The 14,065-nt window shown below is 40.3% G+C and overlaps 1 protein-coding gene across 12 annotated transcripts in view; it reads right to left on the bottom strand.

The window, feature by feature from the left end:
- Positions 1 to 14,065, bottom strand: part of rock2a (rho-associated, coiled-coil containing protein kinase 2a) — a 193,398-nt gene that overhangs the window by 25,581 nt on the left and 153,752 nt on the right. For all 12 annotated transcript variants that reach the window (XR_013497786.1, XR_013497787.1, XM_078213128.1 and 9 more), the window contains 2 exons: positions 8,459 to 8,553; positions 4,969 to 5,160 (listed from right to left, as the gene is read on the bottom strand). Coding sequence is in view for 10 of the 12 variants with exons in the window: in XM_078213128.1 (XP_078069254.1) it covers positions 4,969 to 5,160; positions 8,459 to 8,553 (287 nt within the window). In the remaining 2 variants the exon portion in view is untranslated. The remainder of the gene's footprint in view (positions 1 to 4,968; positions 5,161 to 8,458; positions 8,554 to 14,065) is intronic.

Raw genomic sequence — 14,065 nt, 5'->3', positions numbered from 1 at the left:
AGGGCCAAAAGGCCTGTTTCTGAGCTGTAATTTTCTATGGTTCTAATATCCCAAGGTCTGTTTTTTGTACATCTACAGCTTTATGTAGCTTTTTGCAAAGTGAGAACTTTTAATTCTGCAAAAGTCTTTGGTAAAAGAATAGCTCAAAATCTGTATTTAAAGTACTGTTGCAATAAAGATACTAATTTGAGTGTAGGTGTTTTGTAGGTCTCTGCTAGTTAAAATCAATTTAATTCCCCTTTTTTAAAATCTAAGAGGCAGCTCCTTCTTTATCTTGCTGAGAACAAGATAATTTGCTTTTACTTTTATTCCTTCTATATGCTAAACATTTTCTAAATTCTACAGCATGGATGGAGGAGTAATCCAGAGATCACCATTCTCATAGTCCTCACAAACCTGCTTTCCAATTTCTTAAAATCTTTTTTCTGGACTTGTTCTTTCTTTTATAACATGATTGCCTCCCATGTGAGCTACTAACATTGGCTGTGCTCTCTCACCTTACATAGTCTTCCCTAGCCTTTCCAAAACATGGCCTCGCGCATTGGAGGTAACAAAGTATCTATGGCTCCCAATATGGTTGGCAAAAATGTCCACCCATTTGTCTATCAAAGTCAATGATTACTGCATTCCAACTGAATCATTAACTCTTATTCCACCTTCCACAAGGCATTGCATATATTTCTGGTGCTATTGCAATGTCTTCATTCTTCAATATAGAGGATACAGTCTTCGCTATAGAGGATACAAGTAACATGCCAGAAATAGCTGTAAATCAGGAAATGGAAGGGAGGGAGGAACTCAGGAAAATTACAATCCTCGGGGAAATTACATTGAGTAAATTGTTGCGAGCTGTAGGCAGACAAACTCCCCAGTCCTGACAAACTTTATCCCAAGGTCTTAAAATAAATGGCTAGAGAGAAAGTTGAGGGGTTTGTTTTAATTTTCCAAAAATTCCCTAGATTCGGGGTAGGCTTCATTTTTTTAGAAAATAATAATAGAACTCCTTTATTCAAACAGAGGAGAAAGAAAGCCAGTTAAGCTTTAGACCAGTTAGCTTAACATGTCACAGGGAAAATGTTAGGAGCTATTATTAAAAAAGGTTTCAGCAGAGTATTTAGAAAAATTCAAGGCAATCAGACAGTCAATGTGGTTTTGTGAAAGGGAAATCATGTTTGACCGATTTATTGGAGTTCTTTGAAGTCACACATGCTGTAGGTAAAGGGGAACCAGTGGATGCTCTGTACTTACATTTCTAGAAGGCATTTGATAAGGTGCCGCATAAAGATTACTGTGGAAAATAAAAGCTCATGGTGTAGTGGAGAGATGATTGGCAAGCTAACAGGGCACAGTAGGCACAAATTAGTATTTTTCTGGTTGGTAGATGTAACAAGTGGTGTGCCACAGGGATTAATGCTGGGGCCTCAACTTTTACAATTTATATAAATGCCTTGGATGAAGGGCCAAAGGTATGGTTGCTAAATTTGTTGATGATTCAAAGATAGATCGGAATGTAAATTAGAGGACATAAAGAGGTTACAAATGGACATTGATTAAGTGAGTATGCAAAGGTCTGGCAAATGGAATATAATGTGGGCAAATGTGAAATGGTCCATGTTGGCAGGATGAATCAAAAAGAAACATTTTATCTGAATGATTGCAAAGTTCTGAGATTCAAAGGGACCTGATGTGTCCTAGTACATGAATCACAAAAGGCTAGTGTGCAAATGAATAGGTAAGCCAACAGAATGTTATCATTTATTGTGAGGGAAATCAAATTCAAAAGTAGGCAGGTTACATTTCAGTTCTACAGGGCACTGGTGAGACCACATTTTGAGTAATGTGTACAGTATTGGTCTCCTTATTTAAGAAAGGATGTAAATGCATTGGAACAATTCAGAGAAGGTTTATGAGACTAATACTGGGAACAGCTGGGTTGTCATAGAATCATAGAAATCCTACAGAAAGAGGCCATTCGGCCCATCGTGTCTGCACCGACCACAATCCCACCCAGGCCCTACCCTCATATCCCTACATATTTTACCCGCTAATCCCTCTAATCTACGCATCCCAGGACACTAAGGGGCAACTTTAGCATAGCCAATCAACCTAACCCGCACATCTTTGGACTGTGGGAGGAAACCAGAGCATCTGGGGAAAACCCATGCAGACACGAGGAGAATGTGCAAACTCCACACAGACAGTGACCCAAGCCGGGAATCGAACCCAGGTCCCTGGAGCTGTGAAGCAGCAGTGCTAACCACTGTACTACCGTGCCGTGTCTTCTGAAGAAAGGTTGGAAAGGTTAGGTTTGTACCTCCTGGAGTTTAGAAGAGCGAGAGACAACTTGATTGCAACCTGGCCTTGACAGGGTGGACGTGGAGAGGGTGTTTCCTCTTGTGGGAGAATATAAAACTCAGAGTCACAGTTTAAAAATAAGGAGTTGCTCATTTAAGACAGAAATTAGGAGAAATTTTCTCAGAGGGCCATGAGTCTTTGGAACTCTTATTCAAAAGGCAGTGGAAGCAAAGTCTTTGAATACTTTTAAGGCAGAGCTAGATGAATTACTATAAAGCAAGGGGGTGAAAGTTTTACCGCGGTAGGTAAGAATGTGGGGTTGAGGTCATAATCTGATCAGCCATGATTTTATTGAATGGCAGAGCAGGCTCAAGGACCCACTTAGTCTACTCCTGCTCCTAATTTGTTTGTTCATTTTGATGGTTCTACCCAGAGCTTTCACGAGACCTACCTCATATTAAGTTGATCTTTCTCTACACCCTAGCTATGACTATAACACTACATTCTGCACTCTCTTCTTTCCTTCTCTATGTACGCTATGTTTTGTGTGTATAGCGCACAGGAAACAATACTTTTCACTGTATACTAAATACATGTGACAATAATAAATCAAACCATCCTTCTCTCAGCAAATTAGTGCTTCAAAGTTCAGAGAAGGCAATTTATTATCCAAGTTCTTGCTCTAGCCTGTTCTTTCTTGCTTTTCCTGATCTGTTCATAGTCACCAGTCTCCTGCCACTACAGCTGCAAGATCTCCATTCCTCAGCAGATTAACTACCATCAAGTGCATCCTACCGCAACTTCTTTCACCCCTCCCCCAATATGTCTGATCGTCTTCAATTCAGGTACAAGTTCAGAGGTCTTAACTTCAAATTAATTTTCCATGTGTTTTTGCTCGAGTTATCATTTCCTAGTTAAAACTTCCATACCTGGTAGGAATTGTGCTTCTCCATTCCTTCGTCGGCTATCATTCTTGAAATGTTAATCAACTTACATTTAAATATAAATCGCTATCAACCTAATTTCAATGAACCTAATTTCATATTTCACCTTCTCCCGCAGACCTACTCTAGTTAAATTCCTGCTATGCAAGTGCTCAGACCTCAGCTGGAATTCTCCGGTCCTGCTGCAGTGATTGGAGATTTGGCTGAGCGTTAAATTCTCTTTTCTCGCTGCCAGCGGGGCATCAACAGCCGGAGAATTCCGGCCCTCACCTTACTTTGTTACCAGCTGATTGCAAACATGTTTGTTCTCCACCTGAACTCAGATACAATTGTATTTTTTTTAAAAACACCGCATTAAGAAGAAAGGAGTAATGTGTGTGTGTGGATCTGGAAAGAGAAGGGAGAAGAAATGCAGTTCTGATTGACTATATTTGGAGCTTCCACCTTCTACCTATTACATGTAGACAACACAATATGAATAATGATCAAATTTGTAAATGCTTTGCCCAGTAGTCCATGGTTTTCTGCTTGAAAAAGAGATTGTTTGGATTACATCAAGCATTTGCACTATAGCCTAGAAATAATACAGCAAAGGACACATCAAATGCAACAGTAATCTTTAGTAATGCATGCTTGCCAAAGAAAAAAAATTACTCCAAACTTAATTTCCACCAATAGCTTAGTATTGAATGAACTTTCATAATAATGTTCCTAGTTTGAGGCTGCAACTATGACTTCTCATCACTTGATGTGATGCACAGCAATTATTTGAACAAAACCCATCTTTAAGCTAAGTAGCATTCAGAATTTGTGTTGAACTTCTTTTCCTAATGGTCATCTTACAGTGTCTGAATTGAGACAGCACCAAAGTGCCAAGTTTCCATTTTGAAGGCTTAAGCCTTTCAAGTATCCCCATTTGGCAAGTCCCCATCGCTTACACTTTTTGTCAATGGGGTGGTCTACTAGGTTGGGAGAAGCAATAAGTATTGCAAACTCATGGAAATTAATCATATATAACGCTATTAAAGGCAACTGCGAAGACAACTGATAGCCCATTCTAAGGTAAAGAGGATATGGTCAAGATGGGAAAGGGGTGATTTCATGTTTTTCAAATTTGCAAAAAAAAATTACCATTAAAGAAAACATGATACCTTTCATCTTAAAGCTCGGAGAAACAAGCAATTCAGTATACAAATTCTTCTTTGATTTTATCATTATTTCAATAAAAATTCCTAAATATATTGGCAGTGAACACTTCAGCATTGAAAGAACGTTAAACACACATAATTATGCCAAATTTTACAAACTAAATTGTGCATTATTTTTATAAAATACAAATGCAACTCCAAAATGCTTTAGGAATCTGAAAATTACAATTTGATGGAAACTATAGAAGAACATTGAGACCAGCTCTTCAATTGTCAAACCAAAAACCTATTATGCATCAAGTAACAAAACAGGACAGCTTGTAATTATAGAGCAAACTGTCCACATGTTAAGGATTTAAAATTTTTACTATTCTAGCCTGTTCCTTTTTTCCTATATTTTGGACTGCATTTGTAGAACCAAAGTCAATAAATTGTTCAAAACATGCAACAGCATCAAAAATCCAGGTACTACTACAGTACAATTTGGACAGATTCACATCAAGACAAACTGTTTTAAAGAACTGAGTTCTTGAGTAATTGTTTATCTTTGCCTGCATGGCAAACTGCATGCACAATCTTACCGCTTGCATTTCATTCAGCTCTCTCTGGTATTTAATCATCATTTGTGATAACTTTTCCCGCTCTGACCTCAGCTCCAATTGCAGTTTTCGATTTTCTTTTTCTTTTTTGCGAACATCGGTGTCAGTTCCACGTCTGCCATGGTCCCTCTTCATGTCCTTTCGATTCATAATCTCGGCTAATTTATTGACAGCCTGAAACATGATAATTTTCAGGTGAATTTCCACTGAAGAATGTAGTTTCTTCAACAATGAACAACTTGTTCCACTCATGGGCTCACTCAAGTGTACTGTACTTGGAAAGTTCTGGAAGAATTTCTCCTCATGGACCAGTTATTGAGTAAAGTTGCTAAATATTTAACCAACCGCATAACCCTGATTATTCAACTTTATCCAACTGCATTTCTTAGCAGAATACTTACACATCTCTAAGAAGCAATCACAGTATTGTCTTCATTTCATGATTGACTCAGTCAATACTTATCTTTAAAATCAATTCCAATCCAGATCAGATATTTACTTAATTTATTTTTAAAGATATTCCATTCCAAAAGCATTTCCAATGACAAAATATAACATAAGATTTCATTATGTTGTAACATTCCATAAATTGAAATGATCAATTTTAAAATAAATTTTGATCCAATTTACCATGCAATCATTGGTGATGTTTATAAACTTAGAATAATTTTACAAGAAAAATTGATTTTCCCAAAAATTTCTTTAATGTCTGCAATCTTGTCTCTTTTGTGGTGCTCTTGAAATTCTTTACTGTAATCTTCCATTTTCCTGTACAGTAACACTAACTAACAACGCATGTACGATTACCAAAATGGATCATTGGAGATGCAAATCATAAACTTTAATCTAAATTCAAAGGATGAACTACTAAAAATAAAGCTGTAATGAAACGAGTTTATTTTATTTTTAAAACGTGCGAACTTTTAGAAACTCAAGAGCCATTGCATTTAATTTAACATTTTTAAGATTTGTATTTGTTAAAACTTTAACATAGGTTAAATTCCATTGCAAACCTTAAAGGACTTTGAGCTGAAAAGTAAAGGGGAGCCATAATTAACGAGACTGAACATAGAAAAATCTCCAGCACCTATCCCTGGGAATTAAACGACATAGGTGAGGAAATATTAGATGCTTTTGTCGTGATCTTTCAAAAACTCTCTTGACTCAGAAACTGTATCCTTGGATTGGAAAAATGTCAATTTCACTCAATAATTTAAGAGTAGGAATTAAATTATAGTCTATAATTTCTTGTGGTGAGTTAACTGGAATCTGTTAGTGAGGACAGAGTGAGCAAGTGCCTGATCAAAAATGAATTGATCAGCGAGAGTTGGCATGGATTTTAAGTGCAGGCCATATCTAATTAACCTAGTCTAATTTTTTTAGGTACCGGAGTGCCTGTGGATATTATTTCTGAGTTTCCAGAGACATTTGATATAATTCCACACAAGAGACCACTCAGAAAAATGGAAGTAGGTGGGCAAACTTTTGAAAAAAATGGAGGATTGGTTAGGAGATAGGAGACAGAGCTGAGACAGTGGATACAGCCTCTATTTGGCAGATTTGACAACCTCCTATCTCAATTTCTCATATATTTATCAATGACTTAAATAAACGAAGAGGAGATCCACGTAACCAAGTTTGCTGATGACACCAAATTATGTGGCACACTGAGTAGTGTATATGGGAGCAGAAAATTGCAAGAGAACACTGATAGATAAAGTGAATGATGGATGGAGTTTAACTAATGAGGTCAAGGCAAATGTCACTGTGATTAAACCAGTTATTGAGGTCAAGTGGTCCGCTCTTATTAACTACAAGAGAGATACAAGTGAGAAAACTTTAAACATACTAAGAGCTGTTCAAAGTTAAGTCCAGCAGATAACTAGGTGCTACATCAATGACTACTGATTCCAAGTTTGTCAGAATATCCAGATGTATTTCACACAAGGAATGCTTGGGGTATGTGTGAAGTGATAAAAAAGGCAACAGGTTCACCAGCAAAGAAAACAACTTCACTAAAAATCAAAACAGAGGTCATCAACATCTGCAATAAACTGTTGAAGACATGGGTGGAAACACTAGCTTCAGTTGTACTCTAGGGAGAATACTAGCACCTGTGAAGCTCTAGACATCCTACAGTGCCCATCATGGAAGAACTGGGTATTGAACCCATGGTGGAGGAGCTTGACAAAGCAAAGTTTGCCATGGCAAAGCTCCAGGTACTGATGTAATGTCACCTGAACTCATCAAACCTGGGAAACCAGCAATTCTGCAATATCTGCATTAACTTCTCTGTCTCTGCTGGAGGGAGGGGGCAGTGCCCCAGGATTTGCGCAATGCAAACATTATGAGCCTGTACAAGAACAAAAGTGACTGCAGTGATTGCAACAACTATTGAGGCAGCTCCCTGCTGAGCAGCATGGGAAAAGTGTTTGCCCGTGTTATCCTTGTCAAATCGCAGATCCTGGCTGAACGTTTCAATCTTGAATCCCAGTTTGGCTTCAGAACTGGAAGATCTATAACTGACAGGATGATCTTAGTCTGTTAGCTGTAAGAGAAATGCCTTGAACATTGGAGACCAGTTTAATCTGCTGGAGAAAACTGACCGTCTGCCAAGCTGCTCAGTGAGATCTATTTTTATGATAACATGAAGGACAAGGTCAACTATGATGGGGCAATATTGGAACTCCTTGTGACCTGCATTAGGGACAACAAGGGTTGTGTTCCAGCACTCTTTGGCATATTCTTCTCTTTGCTGTTACATATCTTCAGGTTATCTCCACAGGGTGTCTACTTATATACCATAATGGTCAGACAGCGACTGGCAAGGGGAAAGGGAGAACCAATTCAGGGAAAAAAACCTACTGCCCCTCATCCGCACCTACCTGCTTACAGCTTCATTTTCTGAGAGCACTGGTAGGATTGACTAGTGGTCTATTCCTGATCCTATGAAAGATAAGGACTGGTCTAAGATAGCTTGATTTCAAAATATAAAGGGAAATTAGCAAGTAGCATGACAGAGTGCAGAAGATGTGGCTTTGCTCCTATAACACACAAGGCAAACTCTTATCTTAGCTGTTTAGAGGAAGGGTTATAGAATTAGGTTACTTTTTCAGCTCAAAGTAAAAGTATTCAAACAAATCAAAAAAGAATGTTCCCTGTGCAATTCCAAGGTTCAAGACTGCCATGCAGATTGTACTAAAAAGAAAAAGACTGAGGCTTAACATTGTAGCATTTTTGCTCGGGGACATATTGAGACAAAACCTAGGAAAATGTAGAGACTGTACGAATACACCATAGCAACAGGGGCCAAATTAAGGATGTCCATGAATAGTGCTGAAAACTACATAATTTTACTGCTAGAAAATGCCACTGCCCAGATAAAAATGATACTTGAACAAATCTAAGCATGAGCTACAGTGACAAGCTGGGAACAGTGCTAACAACTGAAATCTGATCCCATTGTGCTTACCTGTGTTTTCAGTGTCCTCTCATTCAGCAGCTGTTTGTCAAATTGAAATTTTATATTAGCTAAATTTGCATCCTCTTCTTTCAGCTTCTGAATTTCTGAAACAGAACACAAAACCATTTGAGATTTTAACATGCCAAGTTTTGCAGCAGACCTTCATGGATTTATCTGGTACAAAATACCAAACTAAATCCTAACAGTTGATGGATCTCTTGATGTACAAGTAGATGAACAAGATACAAGGCTTTAATTTGGCAGAGGCATTTCAAAAGGACTTCTGTAGAAGATGATATACATCTCATCAAATATTTGGATATAAAAGTGGCTTGTGGCAACAGGAAATATGTGCAATACAAAGTGAGAAATAAAACACTTCTACACTTGGAATGGAGATGGGATATTTCAACTGTACCTCTGTATAAATGTTTTCCATACAGATTAAGAGGAACTCTTAACATACATTTGTATAGGACCTTCAACATCATTAAAACATCCAAAGCACTTCACATAAGCTTTAACTAACAAAATTTGATACCAAGCAACACCAAACAGGCAGATGACAAAAATGTGATCAGACAGCTAGGATTTAAGGAGTGCCTTAAAGGATGGAGAGAGATTTAAGGAAGGAGTTCCAGAGCTTTGGCAGCTGAATGCACAGGTGTTACTGCAGAGCATTTATAATTGAGAGTTGCTCATGGCGCCAGAATTGGAGCAGTGCAGTTGAGTACATGAAAGAATTTGAAAACAAGGATGTGAATTTTAAAATTGAGATGTTGTTTAAATGAGAGACAAGATAGGTCAGGAAGCACAAGGGAGATGGGTGAAAAGGACTTGGTGCAAGTTAGGACCCGGCAGTGGAGTTTTGAATGACGTTAAGTTTACAGAGGTAGAACCTGGGAAGTTGGAGTCTATTGGAATCCTCAAATCAAGGCATGAATGAGCATTTCAGCAGCAGGTGAGCGAAAGCAAAAGGCAGGGTCAGGTGATGTTATAGAAGTAAAGATAGGTGGTCGTAGTGATTGTGCAGTTATGTGTTATTAATCTTGTCCAGGGTAAGACATCAAGGGAGGAATTTCCACAAATTTAGCGAAGTGTCATTTCGGTATGAAAACCTTTGCAAATCCCGTTGGCACAATCCAGACCACAATTTTCAGACATTCTGGAAAGAAAAAAGTTGCCCATGTGAAAAACCCCTCGTCTGTGGCACACACTTTGCTCGCTCATGGTGGTTGTGAGCAAGCCGATCCTACAAGGAGACAAATGGGGATGATGTTAGCAGGCCGCCTACCAGGTGAGACGCAGATGATGGCTGGCATGTGTGGGCACAGTGCGTGAGCAGGGTGGAATTGAGAAAGAGAATATCAAGGGGGTATAAGGAAGTTTGTGGGAGATCAGGTGAAGTTCTGAGCACTTCAATCATTGGGGCACTGCATTTAAATGGCTCCACAGCGGTTTCTCACAGTCAAGCCAGGAGGATGGCAGCCAAGAAGCAAGCTCCACGATTCACTGATAGAGCCCTCTCAAGAACGCTGGATGCCATGGAGGAGAGAAGGGGAACTATCTACCCTTAGCTGGCAAGAGACCCTCCAGCAAGGTGAACCCCACCTGGGAGACTGTGGCTGCACTGGTGCCAGCACCTTCCATAAGAGGACAGGGTGCAATGCTGGAAAAAACATGACCAGCCTATTCCGGTCTGCCAGGTAAGTGCTTCTTGTCTCCTCTCACCACTCCCTTTTTCAGTCACCCCTCCCCATGCCACTCGGACCCCACATGCTGAATCTAGCAGAGTCAGAGTACCCGGTAGGCGGCCTGCTAACATCATCCCCATTTGTCTCCCTGCAGGATCAGCTTGTTCACAACCACTGTGAGCGAACAAAGATGGCAGTAAAATGGCAGAACTGAGGATCCTGCCTCCATGTGAGAAGTGAGCCCTGGAGCTCGCAGGGAAGAAACAGGAGCATGCTGTTTGGAGAGTGAGGTGGGCCTGTATGAGAAAAATGAGGAGCTTCTGCACTTTCATCCAGCTGCCCAAACCCATGAGTTACGCGTGTCCTATACCTTTGCCCTTGCCATGTACTAATATCATGTCCCTTCCCTTGCAGGAAAATCAAGGGATTTTCTTGAGGAGCCTGGCCCATCCACCAGCATGGTTCCACTACCAGCCCTTGATACGAGCTCGGAGGAGATGTCGGGGGAAGACAAGACACACACTTCAGTGGGCAATCATAGCAGACAGGCTTCTGCGTTACTATCTGGTAAGCACCACACTGCTGTTGATGCACATCAGGCAGAGGTAGGAATGTCTTAGGGATCAGACAGTCGGAGGTCTGCTGGATCCCAGGATTCAGCTATGTCCCAGCCAGGTGCTGTGCCTCTGGATTCGTTTGTCCCTCAGTTGCTTGAGATGCAAAGGCAGAGCCAAGAATACCAGGAAGGGTGTCTGCGGAACTCCTGGAATTCAAGCCTGACTGGAGGAGTCCTAAAACTTTCTCTCGCAGAAGATTGTGCCAGCATGCGAGGCACCCAGGCCAACACTAAGGGTGGTGGCCGCAGTGGAAAACCTGGGATTCTTAGTCAGCTCTGTGGCAAGAGATGTCCAAAGCAGAAGAGGCCCTTTGAGTCTGCACCAACATGTGAGAAACACCTGACCTCCCATCTAATCCCATTTACCAGCACTTGGCCCATAGCCTTGAATGTTATGACATGCCAAGTGCTCATCCAGGTTCTTTTTAAAGGATGTGAGGCAACTCGCCTCTATCACCCTCCCAATCAATGCATTTCAGACCATCACCACCCTCTGGGTAAAAAAAGCTTTTCCTCACATCCCCCCTAAATCTCCTGCCCCTCACTTTGAATCTGTGTCCCCTCATGACTGACCCTTCAACTAACAGTTGCTCCTTATTCACTCTCTCCATGTCTCTCACAACCTTGTACACTTTGATCAGATCACCCCGCCCCCCCTTCCCCCCACATCCCCCTTAACCCCCCACCCAGTCTTCTCTGCCCCAACAAAAACAATCCAAGCCTATCCAATCTCTCTTCATAAGTTAAATGTTCCAGCTCAGGAAACATCCTGGTGTATCTTCTCTGTACCCCCTCCAATGTAATCACATCCTCCCTATAAGGCGCTGACCTGAACTGCACACAGTACTCTAGCTGTGGCCTCACCAAGGTTCTACACAACTCCAACATGACTTCCCTGCTTTTGTAATCTATGTCTCGATTGATAAAGGCATGTGTCCCACATGCCTTTTCCACTACTCTACTAATATACCCTTCTGCCTTCAGAGATCTAGGGACAAACAGGACAAGGTCCCTTTGTTGCACAGAACTTCCTAGTGTCATGCCATTCATTGAATACTTCCTTGTCAAATTACTCCTTCCAAAGTGTATCACCTCATACTTTTCAGGGTTAAATTCCATCTGCCACTTATCTGCTCATTTGACCATCCTGCCTATATCTTCTTGTAGCCCAAGATACTCAACATCACTGTTAATCACCCAATCTTTGTGTCATCCACAAACTTACTAATCTTACCCCAGATCTATGTCATTTATATAAATGACGAACAGTATGAGACCTAGCATAGATCCCTGTGGTATGCCACTGGACACTGGCTTCCAGTAACTAAAGCAGCCTTCTGTCATCACCTCTGTCTCTGACAACTGAGTTACCCTGTATCACATGTGCATTTGCCTTTATAAGTCTCCCATGTGAGACCTTGTCAAAGGCTTTGCTGAAATCCATATAAACTACATTAACATGCGACATTAGTGTACCTTTAAGGTTTTTTTTAAAACATGGTTTCTTAGTTCACAGCTTCAGTGATGTCATTGTTGCCGGCGTGACTGGAAATGTCCTTTTATTGCTACTTAAGTGGCTTAAACGGGGTTGTTTGTGTTTACTCTGGGACTAGGTTTTACGATTCTGCATTGTTAGGAGGACGCAGATGGGTTTTTGGACAGTTTTTTCTTTCATTTTCAGTTTGAACCTGCAGGTTTGAGTTTTAGTTTTAGAAGGGTCAGCAAGCTAAAAAGAAGTGTTTTCCCTCTTTCCCTGTTGTTTTGAAAATTTTGTTGGTTAGCTGAAAACAAGATCTTGTTTTCCTGAGGGGTGAAACTCTTGTTGTTGGGGGCTGGACCAGAGTCTCTCTGATGTTTTGGGAAGCTGTCTTGTCTTCAAACTGTTTGGAATGAGTTCAGAGAAATGCAGACTTCAACCAAAGGACTCAAATTCCCTTATCACGTGAGCAGCAGACTTTTCTGTATTGAACCTGTTTAAAGGGTCTTGTCTATGGCAAGGATTATACATTATAGTGGTTTTTTTGTTTCTTGTTTGTAATTGATAAAAGTTCTTGCTAATTTTCTTACTATATATGTTAACTATATTCTTAAATAAACTTTGTTTGATAAAAGCTCCCTAGCGGGTCTTTTGAATCACACCTGAAGTGGAGCATCTCATGCTTATCCTAGCAAAGTTCAAGATGCAAAATTTATGATTCAGGCGGGCTTCATAAACACTTGAGGTTCTAATCTGAACCATAACAATTGGAAGTTAATCCGGGATTAAAACCTATATTTCTTGATTGATTTGGGATTATTGAACTCAAAGACAGTGAGTGGTGAGCATATTGGTGTTTTCTTTTCAGGTGTTGTATTCAGGTTTAAATAGGGAGTGCCTTGTGGAATAATGGCTCTTTTAGGGGCTAAGAAGTTCTTGGGGGTGGAAGGGGTCACGCAAGGTAGTTTACAAAAGGTGACTAAAACAAAGCTTTTGGAATGAGCAAAAACATTGCAATTGACATTGCCTGACAGTGTACGGAAAGGAGAGATAATTGTGGCGATAGCTCAGCATTTAAAACTGCCAGAAACACAGTCAGAATCATTGGAAACGGCTAGAATTCAATTACAAATGAAACAGCTTGAACATGAAGAAGAAATGAAAAAGCAGCTGGAATTCAAAATAAAGGAAGGAGAGAGAGTAGCAGAACAAAAAGCAAAGGAAAGGGAGGCCACTGCAGCAGAGAAAGCCAAAGGGAGGCCACTGCAGCAGAGAAAGCCTGAGAAAGGGAGGAACAAAAAGCATAAGGAATTAAACTGCTTGATTGGCAGGCGAGTGGAAAAAGAAAAGGAGAGAGAATTAGAATTTCAGAAACTGGAAAGACAATTTGAACTTGAAATGTTACAAATGCAAATGCGTAAAACTGCGAGTGTAACAGCAAAAAGAGCGGATGATTTTGCATTGGTTCGTGAATCAGAGTTTGGCTTCCAACATCAGTTTCAGCCTGTGAGGGATAGAAACTGGGGAAAAGAGAAACCCTCAGGGGTAAGGATAAAGGAGATCTTGTGGGAGATAATAAAGACAATGTACCTCAGGTTAAAAAGGAAATACAGGAGGGTGGAAGAGAAATGAAAAGCCGCAGATGTTTTCACTGTAATAAATTGCAGTGAAAACATCGCAGTCTTTCTCCTTGATTCCATACCTTCATCCTCAATCTCTTGGATGAAGTTGTAGTGCCAGTTTCAGCCAAATCTTTAATTGCTGGACAATTTCTTTTTGGTGAATGTAGGAATAGTAGTTGTGAACAGACACTACAATTACACACAATC

The sequence above is a fragment of the Mustelus asterias genome, chromosome 5 (assembly GCF_964213995.1).
Source record: "Mustelus asterias chromosome 5, sMusAst1.hap1.1, whole genome shotgun sequence".
Classification (NCBI taxonomy): domain Eukaryota; kingdom Metazoa; phylum Chordata; class Chondrichthyes; order Carcharhiniformes; family Triakidae; genus Mustelus; species Mustelus asterias.
The sequence above is the reverse complement of the archived record's forward strand: the minus strand, read 5'-3'. Positions and strand labels throughout refer to the sequence as shown.